At 32.6% G+C, this 24,020-nt stretch overlaps 1 protein-coding gene and 6 non-coding genes across 9 annotated transcripts; 6 read left to right on the forward strand and 1 right to left on the reverse strand.

Annotated features, from left to right (window-relative positions):
* The first annotated feature begins 13,111 nt into the window (after nucleotides 1–13,111).
* On the forward strand, nucleotides 13,112–18,230 carry LOC145611129 (kihadalactone A synthase LFS-like). Of its 3 annotated transcripts, none has more exons than XM_081666373.1 (11): nucleotides 13,112–13,440; nucleotides 13,770–13,965; nucleotides 14,754–14,858; nucleotides 15,034–15,085; nucleotides 15,366–15,487; nucleotides 15,578–15,663; nucleotides 15,772–15,830; nucleotides 16,034–16,090; nucleotides 17,400–17,445; nucleotides 17,612–17,691; nucleotides 17,821–18,230. In XM_081666373.1, exons 1-11 carry the CDS (start codon nucleotides 13,306–13,308, stop codon nucleotides 17,903–17,905), a joined length of 1,023 nt encoding a protein of 340 aa, XP_081522499.1. In that variant the 5' UTR covers nucleotides 13,112–13,305; the 3' UTR covers nucleotides 17,906–18,230. The 3 variants fall into 3 exon arrangements, with proteins under 3 accessions (XP_081522499.1, XP_081522497.1, XP_081522498.1); XM_081666371.1 differs by having other exon boundaries at nucleotides 13,115–13,440; nucleotides 15,578–15,678; XM_081666372.1 differs by having other exon boundaries at nucleotides 13,115–13,440; nucleotides 14,760–14,858; nucleotides 15,578–15,678.
* Nucleotides 18,231–18,962: 732 nt separating this feature from the next.
* On the forward strand, nucleotides 18,963–19,048 carry TRNAY-GUA (transfer RNA tyrosine (anticodon GUA)). The gene is given in 2 exon segments: nucleotides 18,963–18,999; nucleotides 19,013–19,048. It is a non-coding gene; the product is annotated as a tRNA-Tyr (tRNA).
* Nucleotides 19,049–19,127: 79 nt separating this feature from the next.
* On the forward strand, nucleotides 19,128–19,215 carry TRNAY-GUA (transfer RNA tyrosine (anticodon GUA)). Its single transcript is given in 2 exon segments — nucleotides 19,128–19,164; nucleotides 19,180–19,215. It is a non-coding gene; the product is annotated as a tRNA-Tyr (tRNA).
* A 2,100-nt stretch (nucleotides 19,216–21,315) lies between these two features.
* On the forward strand, nucleotides 21,316–21,403 carry TRNAY-GUA (transfer RNA tyrosine (anticodon GUA)). Its single transcript is given in 2 exon segments — nucleotides 21,316–21,352; nucleotides 21,368–21,403. It is a non-coding gene; the product is annotated as a tRNA-Tyr (tRNA).
* A 134-nt stretch (nucleotides 21,404–21,537) lies between these two features.
* TRNAT-AGU (transfer RNA threonine (anticodon AGU)) lies at nucleotides 21,538–21,611 on the reverse strand. The gene has a single exon. It is a non-coding gene; the product is annotated as a tRNA-Thr (tRNA).
* Nucleotides 21,612–22,677: 1,066 nt separating this feature from the next.
* Nucleotides 22,678–22,751, forward strand: TRNAV-AAC (transfer RNA valine (anticodon AAC)). Its single transcript has one exon. It is a non-coding gene; the product is annotated as a tRNA-Val (tRNA).
* Nucleotides 22,752–23,006: 255 nt separating this feature from the next.
* Nucleotides 23,007–23,080, forward strand: TRNAV-AAC (transfer RNA valine (anticodon AAC)). The gene has a single exon. It is a non-coding gene; the product is annotated as a tRNA-Val (tRNA).
* Nucleotides 23,081–24,020: the final 940 nt, after the last annotated feature.

Below are 24,020 nucleotides of genomic sequence, written 5' to 3' on the forward strand. Positions count from 1 at the left end.
GCACGACGGGCGGCCCGGCACGGCACGACCGGCACGGTGGGCCGTGCCGTGCCGTGGACAGGGATGCTTGAAGGCAGGCCCGGCACGGCACGGCCCGCCTCCACCGTGGGCCGTGCCAGGCCCGGCACGACACTGTACCAGGCCCGCCTAGGCACGGCCCACGGCAGGCCCGGCACGGCACGTGCCCAGCACTATACATTACATAAACCCGACGTCAAAACACGTGAATATATATATATATTTCTGTATCAAGAACAATAATAATGGATAATAAAGTAATTCAAGTGGATATACTTGTAAAAAGCTGAATTTCTTTCCTAGAAGAGAGACTATGGATCAAATTGGAGTAAAATAATACGGAGTAATACACGTCCATTTCTTTCAAGTTGAATGGGAGTAATTTATTAAGGAATTTCTGTGTATGACAAAATGGTGTTATTTTGAACACATGCATGATTCATGGAATGAAAAATAACACCCCATTGTGAGACATAAAGGGTGTTATTTGTGAGACATATAAATTCATTTTAATTCTTCTATTAAGAAACGAAGGTAGTAAACCACATTTATCTTTGGTTTGAATATTTTGTACTTTGCATAGATATATATATATATATATATATATATATATATATATATATATATATATATATATATATATATATATATATATATATATATATATATATATATATATATATATATATATATATTTCCTGTAGACTTTATTATTATTTGGCATATTATAAACGGTTCAGTGTTTAAACTAATTTTTTGCCACTTCTTTCATTTATTTTGAAAAAAAAAATGTTAAGTAGATAAGCTTAGAGCATGTTCTCAGTTACTGAAATGAGCTGAATTGAACTGAACTGGACTGAATAATTTATGAGAGAAGGAAATTAGGAAGTGAACTGAACTGAATTGAAAATAAGTTGAAGAGAACAAGCCCTTAGTTAGCTCATAAATTCAATTTAGGTTAAATTAATAAAGGCCAACCAATTAAGTACTATTCACAATCACGATGATAAAACCGAGAAAATTCTAATATGCGAATAATAATCTGTTGTTCTGTACTAGTGTTAAGTAAAATCGGTTTTATAATTAACATGTAAAAAAACCAGAGAATAGTTACTTTTTTTCAATTAGCTAGTCGTCTTATAGATAAGTTCTACCTCGTAATTAGTATAAACGAAAGAATACAAAATAAAGTAAAAATAAATTAAATGTGAAATTAATATATGTACCAATAATTGTACTCCATTAGTGAATCAATAAAAATAAGTTTTAATACGTGAAGTTAATTTTATGTACAGATGATGGGGGACTACTAGTTAAATATCAACTGGCTAACCCAAATTGTTATTTTATTGACGTTAAGTATAGTAAAAAACCTAATTTAAAAAGAGCAAATAAAAAAGAATAATTATCAGAATTTGATCAAATTTTGATAATTTTTGTCAACTAGCTCATCATAATTCACGTGAGCTGCTTTATTAGTCTGTAATTTCTTTCAGCTCAAAATTCAAGTTCAAGAAACTCAATGATTGATGAGACATCCAAATCTAATTAAACATGCATGCATAATAAGGTCATTCCAAAATTTGGTTGCAATAAGATGAATCTGTTACCTGTCAATTAGTAATAAGTGACTAGCACATGGAAAATTGTTATTGATTTTATTTCCTTTTCTCTATTTCTCTCGTTTTACTAGCTAGAATCTACTACACTCCAATCCGTAATTAAAAGTGACAAAGAAACAAATAAAGAAAAAGAATTTATTTTATTACTAAAGATTAATTTTTCAAAAAAAATTGGATGAATGAGTCTGCTATAATCTAATATCTAACATGACATTAGATTATTAATGTCAAATTTCTCATGTTACATATTAGAAAATTTAATGTCAGATATTAAAATTAATGTGCTATTGCCAAATTTGGAATAAATTATGCTTTCAAAGATTTTTATTTCCTCCAAGTAAGGGTCTGTTCTCATTGACTGAACTCAGCTGAACTGAACTGAACTGAACTGAACTCAGCTGAACTGAACTGAACTAAAATGAACTGAACTGAACTCAGCTGAACTAAACTGAACTGAACTCAGCTGAACTGAACTGAACTGAAATGAATATTTTATAAGAGAAGGAAATTAGGAGCTGAGCTGAACTGAACTGAATTGAGCTGAACTGAACTGAACTGAATATTTTATAAGAGAAGGAAATTAGGAGCTGAACTAAACTGAACTGAACTGAACTGAATTTCAACGTAAGAGAACAGGCCCTAAGTCCTACGTTTTAGCCTTTTATTTTAGGTTAATAGGTTATTGCCTAAGAAGCAACCTATCTATTTGAAGGCTTGAAGCTAGCTAAATTGGGAACATGCATGCATTTCCCCATAATTATTAATCATTTTGGGCGCTGGCTAAATTCATGGAGTAATTAATTAATTTTTTTTTTAATTTTTTTTTTAATTTTTTTTTTGTGCCCCATTCTATTTCAAACGAAGCTAACTAATAAGAAAACAACAATGAATGTGATTAATTGAAGAGATTATAGGTTATGTTTGATGAAAAGCTGAAAGTTGAAAGTTGAACTTGATCATATTAGCTGAAGTTGCCTAGATGATTGCATTAAATGATTGAATTTAACAAATTGATTGTACTCCATATGAATTACTTGTAGTTGATTACATAAAAGTGTTTGATAAATAAACGATATCTAAAAATGTTTGATTATGCAGAGTGATCAATAAGCTTTTTATTAGAATGTGTATTCCATAACATAAACATGCATTACATATCCGACTCTTTCCTTTCTCTATTTCTCATTAATTTATTAAATTTTTGAACAAGTTTATATTATTCTACACTTTTAAATATACTCCGTAGTTTTATCTTAATTTTTTCTAGTACTACTTAGGGCCTGTTCATATTTACTGAACTGAGCTAAACTGAACTGAACTGAACTGATTGGAGCTGAACTGAACTGAACTGAACTAATTGGAACTGAACTGAACTAAACTGAACTGAATTGAGCTGAAATGAATATTTTATGTGAGAGGGAAATTAAGAGCTGAACTGAACTGATTGGAACTAAACTGAACTGATTGGAGCTGAACTGAACTGAACTGAACTGAAATTAAGTAAATGTGAAAAGGCCCTTAATCAACAACTCCATATTATTAGTGCCGTCATCATTTCACGGCACCATTAATTATTCTGTGTGCCGTATTCATTATTAGAAGGTACTATTGGTAAGCGAAAATCTTGACTTATTTATTAGGAATTACTCTTATTATTTATTTAAGCAAATAGCAATAGCCATGCCATACCATCAACATTGAGTAGTATGTAGGAATGAATCATGCAGAATCGATCAACATGAGGATTAATTATACTTCATAGAATTTTCTCTTTCAGGAGGAATCACGTTTCTATCAATTCAATTATTCAAATTATATTCTTAAAGTTGTATTGTTGTAGATATACATATCGCTCAGATTAGTAAGTCGATAGAACCCTAAGCTAATAAATTAAAGGTGAAAATTAAAACCTTTTGATATATAAGAGGAGTCAAGAAAGTCATAAATTAAATTAAAGTTGTATGCCTTGCATCCATAATATGTCTATATTCGTATGATCAATGAAAGAAATATTTTACTCGTATTATTCTATGCTTTAGTTTTGTATTACCGATGTTTACAATTTACATCATGTATTGTGAAGTATGTATGTAAATTATATGCGTATTGAAGTAACGTATTTTATACATACCACACATACATACATATAGAATAGTTTCATTAATCTAATCTATAACATCCGTGGTTTGATTCAAAAGCATCGGATCCAAAGTAGTTCGATAACTTTTAAACATGTTTCCTATCATCTTCCCAAGCCTCCAAGCTGCCTTACACTAAAGAAGATTATGTAGTTGACCATTTAATTATACAAGTACAACCCATTTGACCATATTATTATTAGAATATAACCCATAAGACCATTGTAATTAATTTAAATACTTCACCTACATTTTATGCAACCCTTATAAATACACATTTTTATTTTTCATTCATATATATCTCACATTCTCTACTTATATTTTCTCTCTTTTTTTTCTCTCTCTACATTTTTTTCTCTCTCTAAAAAATGGCAACTTTTTCATTTGACGGAGTTTTTGATCTTGATGACGCTCTAACAATGCCGTCGTTAAATTCAACGCCGATGACGTCATCTTTGAGTAATGCCGTTGTGACAGTTGAAACTGTGACGTTGACTTTTCCGGCTGTTGTTACTTCGAACGACGTCGTTTGCTCCGTATGTACGGAGGAATTTGAGCCACCTCATCGTGGTGGTAGACAACTCCCTTGTGGACACGTGTACCATGCTGACTGTATTGCCACGTGGCTCTCTGTTCGTGATTCTTGTCCTCTTTGTCGAGTCGTGGTTGTTGACCAGAAGTTTGCTCACAAAAAGACTAGTTGTTGAGTAATTTTTATTTTATTTTTTTTTTTTTTTTGGTTGGAATTTTTTTTTTTTTTTTTTTTTTTGTTAAATGTGATTCTTTTATTCTTTTGTTTTGGATTAATGTAATTGTTTTGTCATCGATTTTCTTTTACTTTGATTTATTTATTTTTAGTCAAATTGTAATTGTTAACAAATTGGTAATGATGTAATTTGAAAATTAATTATGATCAAATTCAATACATACAATTAGCATTATGTTGAGCACGACATTCTTTGATTTTATCTTATCCTGGACTTTCAAAAGCATATAAATTTAAGCACAAATGATGCGTTTTAACCCAATTTTAGTTATTTCATACTCGGTAATTAATTATGTTTGAGTACTTTCAATGAGTACAATTCAACTTAAACTTGCTGTTAAAGTGGAAATAGTATTGGAGAAAACGGCTTAGCCTTCTGTATTCTATTAATCACAAATATATATCAATATACAATAGAATACCTAACTTGCCTAAAACTCCTAAACAAGATAAACTTTCCAAATATACAATATTAACAAATATAACAAACCAAACTCTAATACTCCCCCTCAAGTTGGAGCATGTAAATCACGAATGCCCAACTTGCGTAAGAGAAAACCAAACTGTTGCCGTCCAAGAGCCCTGGTGAGAATATCTGCCAACTGATTACCTGTCGAAACATATGAGGTAGAAATATTACCGTTGATCAACTCATCACGAACAAAGTGACAGTTTACCTCTATATGTTTCGTACGTTTATGAAACACTGGATTCTTAGCGATATGCAAAGCCGACTGATTATCACAAAACAACTGCATAAGGATAACCAAACAAGATAAACTTTCCAAATATACAATATTAACAAATATAACAAACCAAACTCTAATACTTGCACAAATTTTATGTAGCAAGTAAAATGAGTATATCTCTTTATTGCATGCTCGCAACTTTTTTTTGTTTCGTTTTGGGAAAATATTAGAGGTTTTAGATGAACAATTTGATAAATATTTCAACTGGCCAGTTTTACATTTACTCTCCGTCCCTAAATTACATTCATACTTCTCTCTATTATGTGAGGAATAAATGCTAGAAGTAGGAATGTAATTTAGGGACGGAAGGAGTCATTTGATAGATTGTTGAATTCATTTCTTTACCAATGTCTCATTAGAAAGTGTGGCCAAAGATTATGATGATGCAAGTATATATTATGAAACAAAAGAAATTAAAGATTATGAAGCAATAGTATATATTATTATGAAACAAAAGAAGTATGACAAATTTGTATTCAGAGGTGAGGTTCATGCAGTTTGATTATTGACCATTCTATAAAATTATTTCAAAATACAAGTCATGAATTGAATTGAAGTATCTTAGCATGCGAAGTGCGAATGTATTGATGTAACGGCTCTTTGGAATTATGTAATTTGTTCTTAGGTTTAACGAGCGAGGCTGCTATTCTGCTATATATATTAGACCTATAGTTTGGAAATTGAAAGTGATAACATTGTCTATTATGTCATTATCAATTTAATTAATGCCTAATTACCTCAAACAGAAGTTTTGATTAGGAATTTTTTTTTAATCAGAACTATGCCTTCACAAGAACTCAACCATATGAATTAAGGAAATAAGTTATAGTAGTAAGAAAATGTGGGTCACATAAATTTATTGAGGTAGCTTAGATATATGTATAGCTATTTGGTTGGCAATATAATAATTATGTATACTTCTCAGAAACGTCTACTACCCATACAATGGAGGAATTTACTTGTTAAACATTATCTTGTGACACCTACAATCATGTCCTACATACATATTTCAAATGGTTATGATCCGTCTTTGTTATAACCTAATTTGATCCATACATAATGAAGTTAGAGGAAAGTTGTCCGTCTTTGCACTATTAATAAGTCTTAACTAGTATACCGTCCATACATCTAGCTACAAATCTCATGTAGAGGAAATTCTTATAAAACTTCTTTAATCTTCCTATATATAATCAACTTAAATTACGAAAGCTTTCTAGCTAGAAATGAAATTTCTTAAACATTAGAACTCCAATCAGCGAAAGAAAGAGGTTCCCTACGTGCGTAACTAAACGACCACACTTAGCAGAACTTATAAAACTTCTTATTTATTCTGTATTCAATCAACTTAAATTACGAAAGCTTTTAGAAATGAAATTTCTTATACATTAGAACTTTAATCAACGAAAGTGAGGTGTCCTACGACCACACTCTTCACCTTAAATTGTTGTGGAACAAAATTTTCTTTCCACAAGGGTTATATCATTATCTATACATTTATGAGCCATATCGTTATCTATACATTTATGAGTGGTTAGGCCAAATGTGTAGTAATGTTACTTGATTGGCATGACTAAAAGTTTCTAGAATATATTTCTTTCAAATTGTAGCATCACAATCGTCAAATACTTCTTACAAAAAGTCATGTAATTTTCTAGTCTAGTGGAGTGTCAAAATTTCCCACTATATTAGTGTTATACTTATACTACTATATGCTTCTCTTTAGACCACATCACCTAATTTGATAAAACCATGCAAAATTTTCAACAATCATATATTTTTTTTTTATTTATTGTAATTTGGGTGTGCCGGTTAATAAATTAAGTTGCGGTTTAATTTTATTCCTTTTATTACTTGTGATTCAGCAGTTTTATATATGAACACATTTACTTTGTCAATAAAAATCTCTTATCTTCAACGTTTTTGATCTTGTAGTAGACTGTTCATGAGCCCACTTTTTGTTTTAGTTTTTAGTCTTTTTGACCCAACAACTCAATTCACGTTTTCTTTTTTTGTGTTTCTTTTTATATTGATTAGAAAATTGGTTTAAAATAGAAGATTGGGGTAAGTCAAGAGTTAAAAGTTATAAGTATGGCAAAAAATTTATTAAAATAATATTATTTGTACGTGTCAACATTTAATAGATCATAGTCACTTTTACACATAACGTGATAAATTAAACGTACAATATAGTCTTAAACCTTATTTTTTTAAAAATATTTTGTTGAACTAAAATAATTATAATTGAACAAAAATTATTTTTATTGAAATTAAATTGTTCATACTAAGAGAGAGTGAAGGATAGCTCAAGTGGTTAGAGCTTCCTTTCCGCTTCCAGGAGATCTTGGGATCGATTCTCACCCCCACCCTTTGTGGCTCTCTAAACACCAAAAAAAAAAAAAATCTACTGAAATGAAATTAATATTACAGATTAATTTTTTTTTTTTTTTATAAATATTCTATTATATCTATTCCTTAAAATTACTATTTTTTTTTTTACTGATTTATCATTTAAACTGTAACGAAATTATTTTTATTAATATCTTTTGAATAAATTAAAGATCGAGAACATGGCTTACGAAAAAATATTCAAAACCTCCATCTTTTTGAGGGAATCTATATTTTAGGAGCCTTGAATAATAGTTCAACTATTTGTTTTCTCAAGGTATCATAATCTTGACAAAACCAATGAATAATTAAAAAAAATTCAACAATCTTTTTCTCTATACTTAATTTTTTACACCGTTTATATACTTTTAAATGTGTGATGTGGCCTTATTCCAAACTATAGTTCCCTTTGTCTTTTTTCATGATGTACACAAAAGTGGGTTGTTAAACCCAATTTGAATTTTCCTCCTATCCTATCCTTATATAAAACCAACGTACAATATTTATCTTTGTGTACAACCCCACTATATTACAACCATAATTCTCTCCCTCATAATACTATTCTCTTCTTCTAAGTACAACATATAGCAACCATGTCTTTCTCAAATAATTATTCCGTTGATTTACAATTTGACCTTGATGAAGCACTTGCATGCTCTTCCACTACCATGACCACCAAACCACCACCACCACCATCGTCGTTGTCGTTGTCGTTGCCATCGAGTAGTAGCAATACTAATGATGTCTACAAGACTGTGTACATGGAGTTGCCAATGGTTAGTGTGGATGTTGATTCGGTGTGTTGCGTGTGTATGGAAGGCTTCCAATTTCCTCATAATAATCAAGGTGTTGCTAAACAACTCCCGTGTCGACACGTGTATCATCCTGATTGTATTCTCTCTTGGTTATCTTCTTGTCATCACTCTTGCCCTCTTTGCCGCCATGTCATTCATCTTCATGATCATGATCAACCTACACAAGCTACTAATTAATTGTTTTATTTCCTATTTTGATCAAGTTATATTGGGTTTTCTCTTTATTTTCCCGTTTTGTTCATTATTCTACGTCCCTTTTTTCTTGTGTGTGGAGAGATTAAAAAAAAATAAAAAAAATTATATAGATCAAGTTAGTTGGCATATACATTAAACAACTTTTGTAAACTTAGCTTGTTTAGTTATCTATTATAATAACTTTGGTTACTCTTTAAATTATACCAAGACGTGATTAGATCAAGTATATTTTTTTTTATCCCATTAGTGCATTTCTTAATTTTATATAATCTTTAATTAATAAATAACAATAATAATCCAAGCCATAATGTGGAGTCGATTCACAAATTCTTATATGATGTGGCTAGCCAGTACACCATTTTGCTAGTCATAATGGGGGCTACTTGATCAGTGTTATAGGGCTTAGTTCGCTAGTGTTATAAGGACAACTCGATCAGTGTTAAAAAGGGTTACTCGGTCAACTGCACACAAGACGAGCTGGAGAAGATACATAAACCTAGCTTTAATCTCCTGTACTCGCCAACCATATCTCTTTAGTGAGTTATGTCCATCCAATGCATGTTATGGATCTTTTACATAATTACATGCATAATAATTTCTTAAAAGGACATTGGTTCAAATATTTGGTATATGTAGTTTCTTGGAGAGTTCGTTGGAGGAGACCAATTTAGAATTGGGGCCACCAACATCAACTAGCTAGGCCAAGCCACTATTAGTCTTTGGTAACCTATTTAGTGCGTGAGTTGTTAGTGGAAATTCGGGGTGATGGCCTACTGTTGATTATTTGAGTAAGATTACAAGCCCAATATTTTAATAATGGTAGTCCATTCCACCAATAAAACAAATACTCCATAATAATAATGGTAGTCAATCACGTATTAGGAGCCAAGATTGCGGCAACATTGTTCATAAAATCACAATTATGTAAAAATCCTTTGTAAGGAGAATTCCGTTGTAAGTATGGGGGAAAATTAGGGATTCCACTTGCTTGGGGTGAGAATCGAACCGTTCTTACAGGGGTGGAAGGAGGACTTCCAAGTCTTCAACCATTAGGCCAACCTTGATTCTCAATATATCATTGTTATACCATTTTGAAATATATTGGTATAATAAAGACAACATATGCTCTAATGGTATCTATAATTCAACATAATGATACCTAAAAAAAAAATCAATTGAATTTCTTAAAAATACTTTACTTACCATTAAATCATGTTGTAAGATTACGTACGTTAACATCCTCTTATTTGTTTCCAATATGATATAGGAGCTATGCGTTGAGAACTACTCTACTTTAAGTTCTTGAACGCAAGATATAGACTTTATTCCCGGGACTAACATGCTCTTGTCATCTGGTGATAGATCGATCCGTAGATAAGGGTATGTATCAATGTATGTATAGTTTTTTTTTTTTTTTTTTAATGTCTTTTCATTCTTTTACTCTTTAAAAAAATTGAGGGAAGTTGAGGGTCATGATTCCTTCCATGAAAGCAACTTGAGGGAGAAAAGCAACTTGAGGGAGAAATGCAACTTGGAGTTAATTAATATGGCCTTATCATAACGGCGGCTTAAAAAAAAACAAAAGCAAAAAGAGATTCACAAACCTTATGCTATTATTATTATTGTTTTTTGCAAAATCAAAACTATACTATTTGTGGATATACCAAAAATTTAATTCAAGGAAAGGTTGTTTATAAAATGTACCGACATCATTAAAATCACAAAGTCTTATATGTGATTGGTCACACCGTGTGGCCAATCATTATAGGAGTCACTTTGTTAGTGTAATAGGGGTTACTTAGTCAGTGTTAAAAGGGGTTAATTCGTCAGTGTTATAGGGTTACTCGGTTAGTGTTATAGGAGTTACTAGGTCTGTAGGTCAGTATTACATGGATCACTTGGTCAGTTTTAAGGGATTACTTTGTTCATTTATAAGTGGGCATACGATGTGACCAGCCACATACAAGATGAATTACTTAATAAAATATATGGTAATAGATTAATAATGATATATATCTTGTGTTTATGTGGAGTAGTGGGCATATGCATATGGTTTGAAAGGATAAATAATGGTACGGTTCAGTGCATGCAATGGTCAATAATTTGCGGCGTTTGCGAATCTATTATGCTCGCTTTTGGTTTGGTTATCTACCAACTTTGCAATGTCTGGTCATCATTAAAAAAATACGAGCAACTTGGTTTGCAATGTTTTCAAGGTAAGAGTCAAGCCGAGTGTCGGGTGAAATGTATTTTACTAATAGTCTCCTTCTAATAAAATACTAATGATGTTAGTGATGACTCTATTGTATCTTCAAGTTTGAGTCAACTTTTTTTTCCTTATTTTGTTGACAAGTTTTGATTTTCATTGATTTTATGATGGCGACCACGATTAATGCAAGTTAGGATGACTCTATTGTATCTTCAAGTTTGAGTCAACTTTTTTTTCCTTATTTTGTTGACAAGTTTTGATTTTCATTGATTTTATGATGGCAACCACGATTAATGCAAGTTAGCATGCTCACATAGATGTTTTATTTCTTCAAATTATTTGAAATAGCTATTACATAATTTATGGTGAAATAAAGCTAGATTAGTCTTATCATTAATGTTCGGTTGAATTTCATAGTTTTAAATCAAAAACTTTATACGTCGCTATAAGTGTTTGACTACTTTTTACAAGGTCGATTTGGATTGACAATTTGATATTCTCAAAAGTGTGTAACTTGATACGTAAGTGAAGCACATAGAAGTTTGATTAAGGGCCTGTTCACATTTACTGAATTGAGCTGAACTGAAATGATTAGAGCTGAACTGAACTGAACTGAAATTAAGTTGAAGTGAACGGACCCTAAATCATATAATGAAAAGTGTATTATCGATTAATAAAGATAATGATATAAAAATTATAATACAGAGTTAGTACGTGACTGTCATGATGAGTAATTCGAGATTAAAATCATAGAAAATGGCCCGGGAGCAAATCAAATTAGAGCATTGAGTTGATTATTTCTATATAATCAGATTTTTCACTATTATGAAAAGGGAGTTTTGAAAAAGATAGTGGGAGTACCAAGTGGTGGAATGATGGCTAGCTAAGAATAAAGGGTGGAGGGAGTTTAAGTAAGTGTTGGACTAGGGCTAGGGCTTAGAAGTATTATTTATGAAAAGGAAAAGGAAGAAAATTCTAAAAACCTATTAGTGGACTTGAATTCACTTCTACTTTGCAATTGATTTGTTGCCATTTTGGGAGTATAGATAAGCTTAGATATAAATAAGTACTACAATTCTTTTGACAATTGATTTGATTGATCAGATGATATTGAGGATAGTTTTATAGGTTCAAAGTTGTCATTAAATTATAACTCTTTGTTAATCAAAATCATGTTAACTTGACTTATTAGCAATTTAGCTCTGATACCAATCCAAACTCGTAACAAGTTTAGTAAACGAGTTTCAAATCATGGAATAAGTTTTAAACTAGATAAAAGAATTAATAGTTTAATATGTACTATTTACCTTAAGTCCATAATTATTTCAGTATGTATGTTGTTACTTATTCTTGTTAAAGGAATATACCAAACCAAATTTTATTATACCTATTTTACTTAATAAATTTTTTTAACACATACTTCCTCCGTTTTTCAATAGTTGCAACACACCCTTTTTCACGTTATATAAGAAAGTGGGTCTCATGTGATTTAAAACACTTAAAAGGGAGGAGAGAGATGGTTGAGAGTATAATTTAGTGGGCAATGAGATTATAATAAGGGTAATAGTACAACTTTATGACATAAAATACTTTCCAATTATAGTGCGTTGCAACTATTGTGACATTTCCATTTTAAAGAAGTATTGCAACTCTAAAGAAATGGAGGAAATATCAATTACGTAGTAATAAATATTTTAATAAGATTCTTTAAAAAAAAAAAAATACACAGAGGAATTTAATTAGACTTTGCATGATATTTCTTAACTTTTTTTTCTTAGATAAGGTTATTATAGTTTTACCAGACCAAATCGAACCACAAAGATTAAGAAACATATAAACACATTACGGAGTAATATTTAAAGGGCAAGGCCATACCACCTTTCTGTTTTTCTTTTCTTTAAAGAAAACACTGCAAACATATCAATTCAAATAACATTTAAAGAATTCGAGTCAAGTTGAATATTTTTAAGTTTAGTCATGCTAATTATTGTCTATGGGTCGAAAATAAAGATATTCAATTCAATATAGATTATCACAAATATAATGAAGAAATCTGATCGGATTATTTTTAAAATAAATTGATACTGTATCAAATCAATAAACTTCAACTAAACATCTCATAACTCCGTAAACATTAATAACACCGATTTATGCGTAATTCGATACTGTTAAAACCTTGGAAGCGTTATACGCCACCTTTGGAAGCATCACTCGTAGTCTCGCGACATTTGGCGCATAACGGATTCTCCATTCTGGGCATTGCTCTATCTGAATCTCCCCGCCCACTCCTTTCACTCTCAATCTAATCTTCTTCTTCGTCACTTGCTTAAACAATTTTCTATATTTATTTTTTACCATTATTAAATTTCATAAATTTAGTATTGAATCCAAAATTATTATTACTAGTTATGGAAATTCCTAATTGTAGTAATAATAATAATTCTTCTGAAAAACCTGCTTCTGTCATAACAAAGGTCAATAATCTCAATTGCATCGATCTTTCAGACCCTGATATTAATCGTTCTGTATCTCTCCTTAAACAGGTTTTTTCTTGATCATCATTCTAAATTAAATATTTCCCTGTTTTGTTTTTATTTTCAATTTGTTATTATGCTGATTTTTTGTTATTTTGATCACAAGTTAGCTCTGTTAGATTAAAGCAATTTGCAATTCGAATATATATAATAAAACCCTTTACTTTTATTTGTAAATTTGTTCTCTTTTTATTCCTTGGTTTTCTATAACAGAGGTTTTTATTGTTAATTTTAGGAAATTGATGGGAAAATTTTAATTTTATTTTAATCTGGGTGTTTTTACTGATATTTTCTTGTTATTGGGTTTTATTGATTAATTTGATTAAATTTGTTGGCAGGCATGTTTGGATTGTGGATTTTTCTATGTAATAAATCATGGGATAAGCCAGGAATTTATGGATGAAGTTTTTGTTCAAAGTAAGAAGTTTTTTGAATTGCCAATGAATGAGAAAATGAAGCTTCTAAGAAATGAAAAACATAGAGGATATACACCAATTCTTGATGAGCTTTTAGATCCTGAACATCAAGTTCAAGGTGAGAATTTGATCACCCTTTGCTGTATATATGTAGTATGCCATTCTATATTGGTATGTTATATTGATTAAATGTAGAAAACTGTACTTTATTATGCAATCAGCTAAATGTAAGGTTCAATTGGTTTATTGTTCTTTTTGAGTAAGGGGTATGTGCTAGAACTATGTTTGTGGGTAATGATGACCGCGTCATTTCAGCTTCAAGTATCCGTGTCTGATACTCGACACTTATGAATGGTTATGCTTATGCTTGGATACTTCAATTCTAGGCATGAATGAAGAAACCTATGCTTGTAAGATGAAGGAAAGTATCCTTGTCTATGTGTCTAGATCATAACATTGGACATTCATACTCTTGGGGCCATATCTAGACCTCATACTCATATCGGGGTCTGACCATCACAATGACTGGGGCGGTACCACAAAATGATTGCTTAATTTTTATTGGACTGCCTGTTATATAGCTTGTGTAATGTTTCTAGTATTTAGCCGTTGGAGATTTCAAATTTGTGTGTTATATCTTATATGTGGGTCATAGCCTCATAGGGGCGTTGAAATTTGAAAGCTGATGAACTTTCTATGTGGTCTCTGATTATGTATTATACTCGTACTTATTAAAGGCTGAAGACTATATTATGCATTTGCTAAATGTCACAGGTTTCTGAATAATGGTATATGGGCAAGTAATTGCTCAATGTGTTAACTAGGAATCGATTGCTTAACTAATATCACAGTCGCTTTTGTACTTATTTAGATTTTGTACTTATTGTTAATGGTCTAGCTGACTAGCTGTAGGAGATTACAAGGAGGGGTATTATATTGGTGTTGAAGTGCCTGAGGATGATCCTGAAGCAGAGAAGCCGTTTTATGGGCCAAATGTTTGGCCAGCTTCAGGTAATCTATTTGATTTTATTAGTATCTACGTTTACCAATATGTTGCTCTGAGTAATTTTATGCCTCTGTTAAACTTGTGTAGAGCTTGTTTCTTTGAAATGAAAGGTGTTACAATTTTGCAGCGTGGAATGTTGAAGTATGCGTTTTAATATTGTGACTTCTCTCTTTATACCAGATCTCTTACCTGGTTGGAGGCAAACTATGGAGAAATACCATAACCAAGCACTGTAAGTATAAGATAATATATCTCTATTATTTTGCTGTGAGTCATCCTTTCTATTCCCTTCTACGGAATATTTTGCCTCTTCATTTACAAGCAAGTTGCTATGTGTGCTGAAGCTGTCACAACCTCAGCCAAGCAATGGCTGGACATATTATAAATTACGTGTCATTAGTCTTCTTAAGTGTAATGTATTCTTAATACCAAGATTGCCAACTATGACTGAATGGCTAGAATACACATGGTTATCTTTAATAATCAATTAAGTATATTTGTTTTATGTACAGGGAGGTAGCTAGGAGTGTTGCGAGGATTATAGCTCTAGCACTTGGTCTGGAAGCTGATTTCTTTGATAAGCCAGAGATGCTAGGGAGACCTATCGCAATCTTACGCCTGTTGCACTATGAAGGTGGAAATCAAATTGTTTATTTAATTTCAGTAACTGATAACTTATTTATCATAATCAATCTTGCCAATAATCATGTTAAATTTTTGTTAGATAAAGTTACTGATACGTCAAAAGGAATTTATGGAGCTGGTGCACATTCTGATTATGGTCTGATTACACTCTTGGCCACAGATGATGTAAATGGCCTGCAAGTATGAATGGTGCTGAAATCCTGTTAGATATCACCATCATGTCTTGCTTATTATGATTTTTATGTTGACTTCTACCCTTTATTCTTATTGCAGATATGCAAGGATAAGGATGCCAAACCACAGATATGGGAAGATGTACCGCCTGTAAAAGGGTAAGCTATGTCCAACTGTGTAACTTCAGAATGAAATGGATAAGTGACTAAAGGCAGGGGTGTCTCACAAGCTCGCTTTTCCCATGTCCTAGTTTCACATTTTTCTATCCCAAATTCTGAACATTTGTCTAGAGGCACGTTATTATATACCTAATATTTGGTGTTATGAATTATTATGAATTATTTTGCTTCTTATCTCTCAGAGCATTTATCGTGAATCTTGGTGACATGCTGGAGCGCTGGAGCAACTGTATTTTCAAGTAAAGTGCAATCTTTCTTTACTTTTTACACGAAATTTCTGCAATATGCTTGATGTGTACCGTGTAGTCTGATTAACTTGAGAAAATGTCGCAAAGCACTTTAACGTTTTTTTAAGGATGTATGATGCTTCTCAAGTCTAAGATTAAATTAAGTCTTAAATATGGAGATAATAGAAGTTTGTAGTCTTTATAAGTAAATTAATCAAACTGAGTGAGTGACATAGGATTCTTTATTTCATTTGAAGAGTAAGAACTATGTTTCCTTAAACTTCAGGTTTTCATGTTCACATTTCAGTGCTGGAAAAGGGGACTTGTAATATCTATCATATCCAGGAACTCCAAAGATTATTGGGAAAATCTTGCTAGCCTTCATTTTTTGGTCCTTTACTTTTGACTCGTCTTAGGCTGTATTGAAGTTATTATCATTAGAATTATCAGGGAACATTTTTACCATTGCTGTGCTGTGGTTCAAAGGGTTCTTCAGGTATAAAGATGGCTTCAGAAGTATGATATTCACCCTCCCATCTTCATTTGCTAGAACTCTTATCTTAGAGAGCACCCAGGGCTCTTCTTGCTGCTTGTTATTCCATACAAAGTGCCTCCCAATTTGTTCAGTGTCTGAAAGACCACAATATACCATACATTCCTTGAAGAGTAACACCTTAATGTGGATACTCATTGTACTTACAATTTTTTTCCTATCCTATCCTTAGGGTCTAGGATTATACTAAATTCACTATGGACTAACCATGCGCTAGATTTAGGTACAACGCCCCAAGAGAATGAGCTTGATCTTTTTTCAAAGAGACCTAACGACCTATTGTTTTGAGCATTAATCTAATTCTTTCCCCTCAAATTCCAACTAAGGCTGTCCATGATGGCTAGGGGCAGCCAGCGCCTCACCATTTTCAAGTTTACTGCCCATTCAATTCATTCGCATATCATTATTATCTTCTATATCATTTACCTTTCCCGTCAAGGTCTATCTCATCATCTACTATCAGAGCGTCAAAAGTTTTCCTAATCACTACAGGAGTAATCAGTTATATATGGCTACTTGACTTATTCATGACAGTAATCAGTTATGGAGTATCTGTTTTCGTACACTTGTCATGAATGTTTTTGTTGTATCTGATTTGGATACTCTTAGCATTCTGTTCTTTTGAATACATTTTTCTGCAGTCAATAATCACATTTTCCACATGCCATAAAACTTGCTTTTCTTTTACCCCAGCAGGATTGTTCTTTACTTGTAATCGCTACTTAAATCTTGGCATCTAATTAACTTCAGTATGTTTGTAACCTGCAGATCCACCGTGCACAGGGTTATCGGATATGGGCAACATAGATACTCTGTAAGGCCCTTGACAGCCCTCTTTTCCCAATTCCCCATCCCCTTTTCTAGGACTTGGTTCTTTTGTTAAATATTAGTATCACTACATCCTTGTATGCTATATCATAGCCCAATACTTGTGAGCCTTATTACGTGTTACATTTTTACGCCACTTTTCTTGCTTGCAGATTGCCTATTTTGTGGAGCCTAGTCATGAATGTCTTGTTGAATGTTTGCCAACCTGCAAATCAGAATCTAACCCTCCCAAGTAAGTTTTTTATATGGCCTTGTGTTTGCACTTTAGTCTCACTAATTCATAGAATAAATAACAAAAGTTGAAGATTTGTTGTTAAATACTTGCTCTCACTCTCATTACTTGCTATCTCCCATCCAACAGGTTTCCTCCAGTTCGATGTAGTACATACCTGAGCCAGCGCTACATGGATACTCATACTGATGTGAGCACTTACAAGAAATCGTAATATCTTGGCCAATCGAGCTGATATGAGAAGAACTTGATTTGGGGTATTGACTATTGAGGCATTTGGTCTATCTCTATACTGCGAAAGTCATGCACAATCTAGCAAGAATAGAAGATGCTAGGTTCATCCTTAGAGTAATAAAATTATGTCATTGTTACTAAACTATTGACAACTACACATGCTTACATAGAAGTTATTCTCACTAGTTTATTTACTGTATTATCATTTATTGTACTGCGCCAATCATTTCTATGGTCCATTTACATGTATTGCAACAAACATCTCACTTAATACTTGATAATAGCGTAAGCTTACTACTTTACTACTTTAGTCTCACTAATTCATAGAATAAATTTTCCATGGGACGGGGTGTAAGTGTGTAACTAATAATATTAGAAAGTTACTGGGAACTTCGGAAGTGAGAAAATTTGATCCCAAATGTGAAGAACACAAGCCACAACATTAAGTTATAGAATGTAGACTTTCTATTTCAAATTTTTTCACATTTCCTGTATTTATAAGAGCATAAAAAATATCGAAAAGTATTGAAAAAAAAAAACTCATCTAAAGTACAAAATTTTACATGACTAAATTTCACTTATATTTTAATGACAATTTACTATAAAAGTTTGTAAAGTCTAGCCTTCTAAAGGGTTTTGTGGCATACTAAAATTGAAATGGAAGGAGTTTGTTAAATTGATATTCACATAGTAGTAACGATATACTTAGGGCCTATTTTCATACGTTGAAATTTAGTTCAGTTCAGCTCCTAATTTCCTTCCCTTTTAAAATATACAGTTCAGTTCAGCTGAGTTCAGTCAATAAGAACATGCCCTTTCTTTGTATTTTGAAGAAAAATAATCTCACATGAGTCACATGACCATCTTTTCAATTGGAGTATTTGTAAACCATAAAAGATAGTCAAAGAAAATAAATGAACAATGCTAAAAGTCCAAACATGTCCACCAGAAAGAAAATTACATCTTTTAAAAAAAAAAAAAATTAGTAGAGTCTTAATATATAACAAAAGTCAAAGTAGGTACAAAATAATCAAAAACCGACCTTAGCTCAGTTGGCAGAGCGGAAGACTGTAGTTGTACGCAGACAATCTTTAGGTCGCTGGTTCGATTCCGGCAGGTCGGATTTTTTTCCTATATTTTTACCCACCTTTATAATTTTTAAATACATATAAATATTATTTTATATTCACAGATATCAAAGACCGACCTTAGCTCAGTTGGCAGAGCGGAAGACTGTAGTTGTGTTTGCAGATAATCTTTAGGTCGCTGGTTCGATTCCGGCAGGTCGGATTTTTCATCCTTTTTTATTTTTTATTTTTAATTTTTTTTAAAAAAACAAATCAGATTTCTCTCTCCTTTTCCTTAGGTTGGTTTGGGGGATTCGGTTTCTTTCAATTAGGGTTTTCCGATGCCAAATCTACTGATAATCTTCCCCAATTATCTGAATTTTACGGTAATATTAACTATTTCATTGCTTTAATCTTTTAATTTATTCTTTAATTATTTGCAGCGGTATTATCTATGTTTTTTTTTTTTTTTTTTTTCCTGATTAATCGCCGACGATTTTGGTGGAATTTTATAATATATTGTATGAATATATGTGGCTTTGATTATATAATTGTACCTTTAATTTTGCTGACACATTGTAACTTGTAAATAATAGTAGGTTGCAGATTTACTGTATATTTTTTGGGTTTATTGGACTAGAACCCTAATTTGACCTAATTGTTATGAAATTATGAATTAAATAGGGTAGCAAGGAGCCAGTATTAGTTCTAGTTGATCAGTTTATTAGTATTTTTAGGTTTGTATTGATTGCCCGAGTTTTTATAATGATTATCATTTATTAGATTGAGTTTTACTTGTTTAAATTGATATTTGTTTTGTCTTGTGTATTATAATGATTATCATTTATTAGATTGATTTCTACTTGTTTCGTCTTGATATTTGTGACGGATAAGCAGTGATCTCTTGCTTAAGATGATTGTGAGTATGTAGGTTGACTCTTATTATGTGCCATGGCATTGTTGTTGGTTTTTGGAGATTTTGTGAGTGATTGTCAGAAGGTTGCATTAGAATGGCTTTTTTCCTCGTTGGCTCAGTTTCGAGGTTTATGAATGTAGCATAGAAGATATTTTGAATTTCCTGGCCTCGAATAACCTTGACCATTTGATTATCTTTGAAACTTGCCAATGCATTGCTAGATTTTCGTATCTCTTGTTCTGATGATGATTTGAGTTCTCGACTCATTGTTACTATGAATTAGATGAACAGAAATAAAAGTGAAATTTAAGACAATGCCAATTTTATGTTGATTGAATCTGATATCTACTAGGATATAAATCTTGTTGTAAATTTTCTTGTAATGGTTTAGTTCCTGATATGGGAGTAGGATCATATTGTACTGATTCTGCTTCCTATTTTTTATAATGTCGAAACTAATTTAACAATCGTTGAATCGTGGATCAATCGTAGGATCATATGTGCTGATTCTGCTTCCTACTTTTATACTGTAATTGGTGTAAAGATTACCCTCAGCCCTCAGGTTCCTAGCTCTAATACAGTAGGTTGGATATCTTTTCCTCTTAGTTTTGTATTTTCACTTCTTCATTGCTCTTCTAACATGAATTTTGTTAGAATTTATTGTTGATGTATACAAAAAAGATTTAGACGTCAGAATAGATTTCCCCTCGTAAAGGAAGATGTGATGTTGTCTATGGAATTGCAGCCTTCATTTTAAATAAACTGATCTTAGCTCAGTTGGTAAACCGGAGGAACGTAGTTGGTCATTAACCCATTGATAAACCTTAGGTAGCAGTTTTAAATCTGATAGGTTGGATTCCAGTTGTTTCTGTTATCTGTCTAGCTTTTAGGGAATGGTTGCTTTCTATTTTGCTTTTACTGGGCATGTCATAACCAAATTTGCTGAGTATTTTTTCTGAGTCAGACGAACAAAGATCAGAATATAGTGGAAAATACTTTTAGAGGATACCTTAGCCCCATTTGGTGAAGTGGAAGACTCAAGTTGGTCAAACAGATAGTCCTTATCCTTTGGTAGCTGGTTTGAATCTGGTAGTTTGAACTATGTTCCAGCAATCCAGCCATTAGGAAGAGTATTTCAAACTGATGAATTTCGAGCATGAATGTTCTGTCATCTAAAAATTTTCATGCTTTTAACGGTGATATTGATGCCGTGATTATGTAGTCAAACTTGGTTTTCTTTTTTTTTGGTTTAGAAACTTTCTGCAATATCTTGTTTTTCTTATTATTTAGAAGCAGCTTGCAGATGCAACATGGTACTTGTATAATAGTAATGAAATTTTGACATCCCCCTTCCTAACAAAAAGGGGTCTGTTGTATAGTGGATTTTCAGCATTCACAGTGCAATAACCGACCTTAGCTCAGTTGGTAGAGCGGAGGACTGTAGTTTGTCAAACAGATAATCCTTAGGTCGCTGGTTCAACTCCGGCAGGTCGGATATTTTTGCTTCCTATGTTGTTTAGCTTTCTTGTCTTGCTTGAAGCTTGATTGTGAATTTTGAAAAGTAAATTTCATGAGAAATTTGAACATTGCTTCTCTATTTGATAACAAGTATAAAAAATAAAATTCGAATGCTCTCGTTGAGAGTCGAACTCAAGACCTCCCGCTTACTAAACGGGTGCTCTAACCAACTGAGCTACGAGAGCAATTATATTACCTTTTTTCTTTTGAATGTCTTTGACCTTGCAATGCTGTGTTGTTGTGATTACCTGCCTAGGCATGTGTTTCTGTAATCTGTTATAGTGGTCCATTAAAGGTGAGACTTCTTTGTGTGATCTCTGAAAGATGCCATTTGCAATTTTGCGTAGAGCTTTAATGGAAAGCAGAGCCCAGTCTAAAAAACTTTAGTACTCGTATATTCGAGCTAGAGGACAGCAAAGAGGCAAGCCTTGCTTGGTGCTCTGTAGAGTGCCCGACTGTACTAGGCCTGCATCGATTATTCCCTTTAATCTCAATTTCAGGCATGATTGACTTGATTGTTTTCATGTCTGTCAAGTTGGGTGTCTGAACCAAGTCAACCAACATTAATGTAGAACATGATTTTCTTTTCCAGCCTTCAGCTTAGTACAGTTATTAGAATGAAAGACTGCAATTGCTTATGCCCACAGTGATGCGTAGGTCATTCAATCTGACCTTGCAGGCCGTAGATTTTTTTTTTTTTTTTTTTTTTTTCTTTCTTTCTATGTGATTCCCTTTTTTTTGTTTCCTTTTGAGTTCTGATTGCACTTTGTCCTTGAGAAATCTGGTGACAGAAATTACATAGGCTGATGGTGTTTCTTTCTGTTTTTATATTTTTCCTGTTTTCTCTTTTTCTTTTCAGAATTCTCTGCCTTCAGATGTGATAGGCATTGCTTCTTTCTCATGTTTTATACTCCGTAATTTTTATATACAGTCTGCAGTAGGTATAGAAAACAAGTTTGATTAGAAGTTACTTGGTCACAAGATGTGCAATTACTGCAATGGAATCACAACTTATGCCAAAAATTCTGCTATGAACTAGCTGTTGACTTCTTGACACCATTGTGCTGTGGATTAGTGTCTTTGTATACCTATTGGCTGATGGCTTTGCAGACATTCCATGAATGGTGAAATAAGTTTTAAAAAAAACGATTTCTTTGTGAGATGAAATTTGCTAGGGACATATCAATTTTAACACTCTTGACTATCTAACTCAGGAGGTGACAATATAACTTATTATTCCATTCTTGCAATGGTGTCGTGGTGTAGTTGGTTATCATGTCAGTCTAACACACTGAAGGTCTCCGGTTCGAGTCCGGGCGACGCCAATTTTCGTCACTTGTTCTTTCTGAATAAATATGTTTTTGACTGAAGGTATTTGATACATGCTCGGCTGAGTTTGTTAAGCTTCTTTCTTAAACCTGTACAAGCTGATGAATATACTCATTTAGAGGTTGCTGCTTGTGAATCTTTAATTTATATGATCTGTTTAGGTGGATCTGCAATTCTGCATCTACTTGTTATTGTTGTTAAATGAAATTTTATGGTAATGTCACATTATTTTTGTGTGTTTCTCATCAAATGGTGTCGTGGTGTAGTTGGTTATCACGTCAGTCTAACACACTGAAGGTCTCCGGTTCGAGTCCGGGCGACGCCATTCTCCTTTTTGTTTCTGCATTCATGTTTATTAACATTTTCTTTGTATCTCCAAGTCCTGTGTACAGTCGGGTATCACATCAGACTGTGTGATTACTTATTGACTTATACTTGGCCATGTTGGCAAGTTAAATTTAGATTGTGAATGCCCAAATTCCTGTTCTTACCCTGTCTATCAAATTCCTTGTGAATTTTTTCTGGATTATTCCGCAGTTCATTTTTTTTACCAACATTTTTGCACAAGGTAGCACGGTTACATTATATGTTCCACTTCCTGCATGCATCAGTTGCAGTAACAATGTTTCTCCAACCAACTGGTCACAGTAGGTGAATCGTCGACTTTGGAGTGAACTGGACATATTTTATACTAGCGTTTACTGAGCATTTCAGAATCAGTATTCAGTACTCTGCTTGTGCAGTGTCAACATAGTGGTGAAGTGTTTCTAATGCAGATCGATACTGAGGACCTGTACGAGTAGTATATGCTTGTAAGCCTGTTCATTGTTAGTATGTATATGCCTGTAAGCCTGTTCATTGTTTATCACGCTACTAGTTATGTTAGCAGGAACTTGAAAAACAGACATAGGGCTACCAATTGATTAAGATTCTCTTTATTTGTCTATATATTGAAAAATAGATATACCTAACATACTTAGGGACAACAAACAAGTCATTTAGGTCAAGTGATATTATGGTGGGTAACATTTCGGCTGGGTCCATAAAGTTCATATTCTGGTTTGGAGACATTCGATTCGAGCATGGGTCAAGTGACTCAAGTCCATTCAATTATAATTCATATTATGATAAGAAAACTTCTAATTTGAGTGCAGATCATGTTTATTGAAAATAGCTTATTTGTGGAAACAATTTAATTCAACTTAAGTTGATTTCATTAGTGTTGTGTCGGGTCTAGGTCATCCATCTCTGGTTTCAGTTTGGAT

Source organism: Chenopodium album, chromosome 24, assembly GCF_948465745.1.
Source record: "Chenopodium album chromosome 24, dcCheAlbu1.1, whole genome shotgun sequence".
Classification (NCBI taxonomy): domain Eukaryota; kingdom Viridiplantae; phylum Streptophyta; class Magnoliopsida; order Caryophyllales; family Amaranthaceae; genus Chenopodium; species Chenopodium album.

Excerpts from the sequence above, each read along its gene's own strand:
- LOC145611129 (XM_081666371.1), top strand. The coding sequence starts at position 13,306 with ATGGAAATTCCTAATTGTAGTAATAATAATAATTCTTCTGAAAAACCT. Across the intron at positions 15,086-15,365 it reads AAATACCATAACCAAGCACT|GGAGGTAGCTAGGAGTGTTG; the intron begins GTAAGTATAAGA and ends TTTTATGTACAG. Across the intron at positions 15,679-15,771 it reads ATGATGTAAATGGCCTGCAA|ATATGCAAGGATAAGGATGC; the intron begins GTATGAATGGTG and ends TTCTTATTGCAG.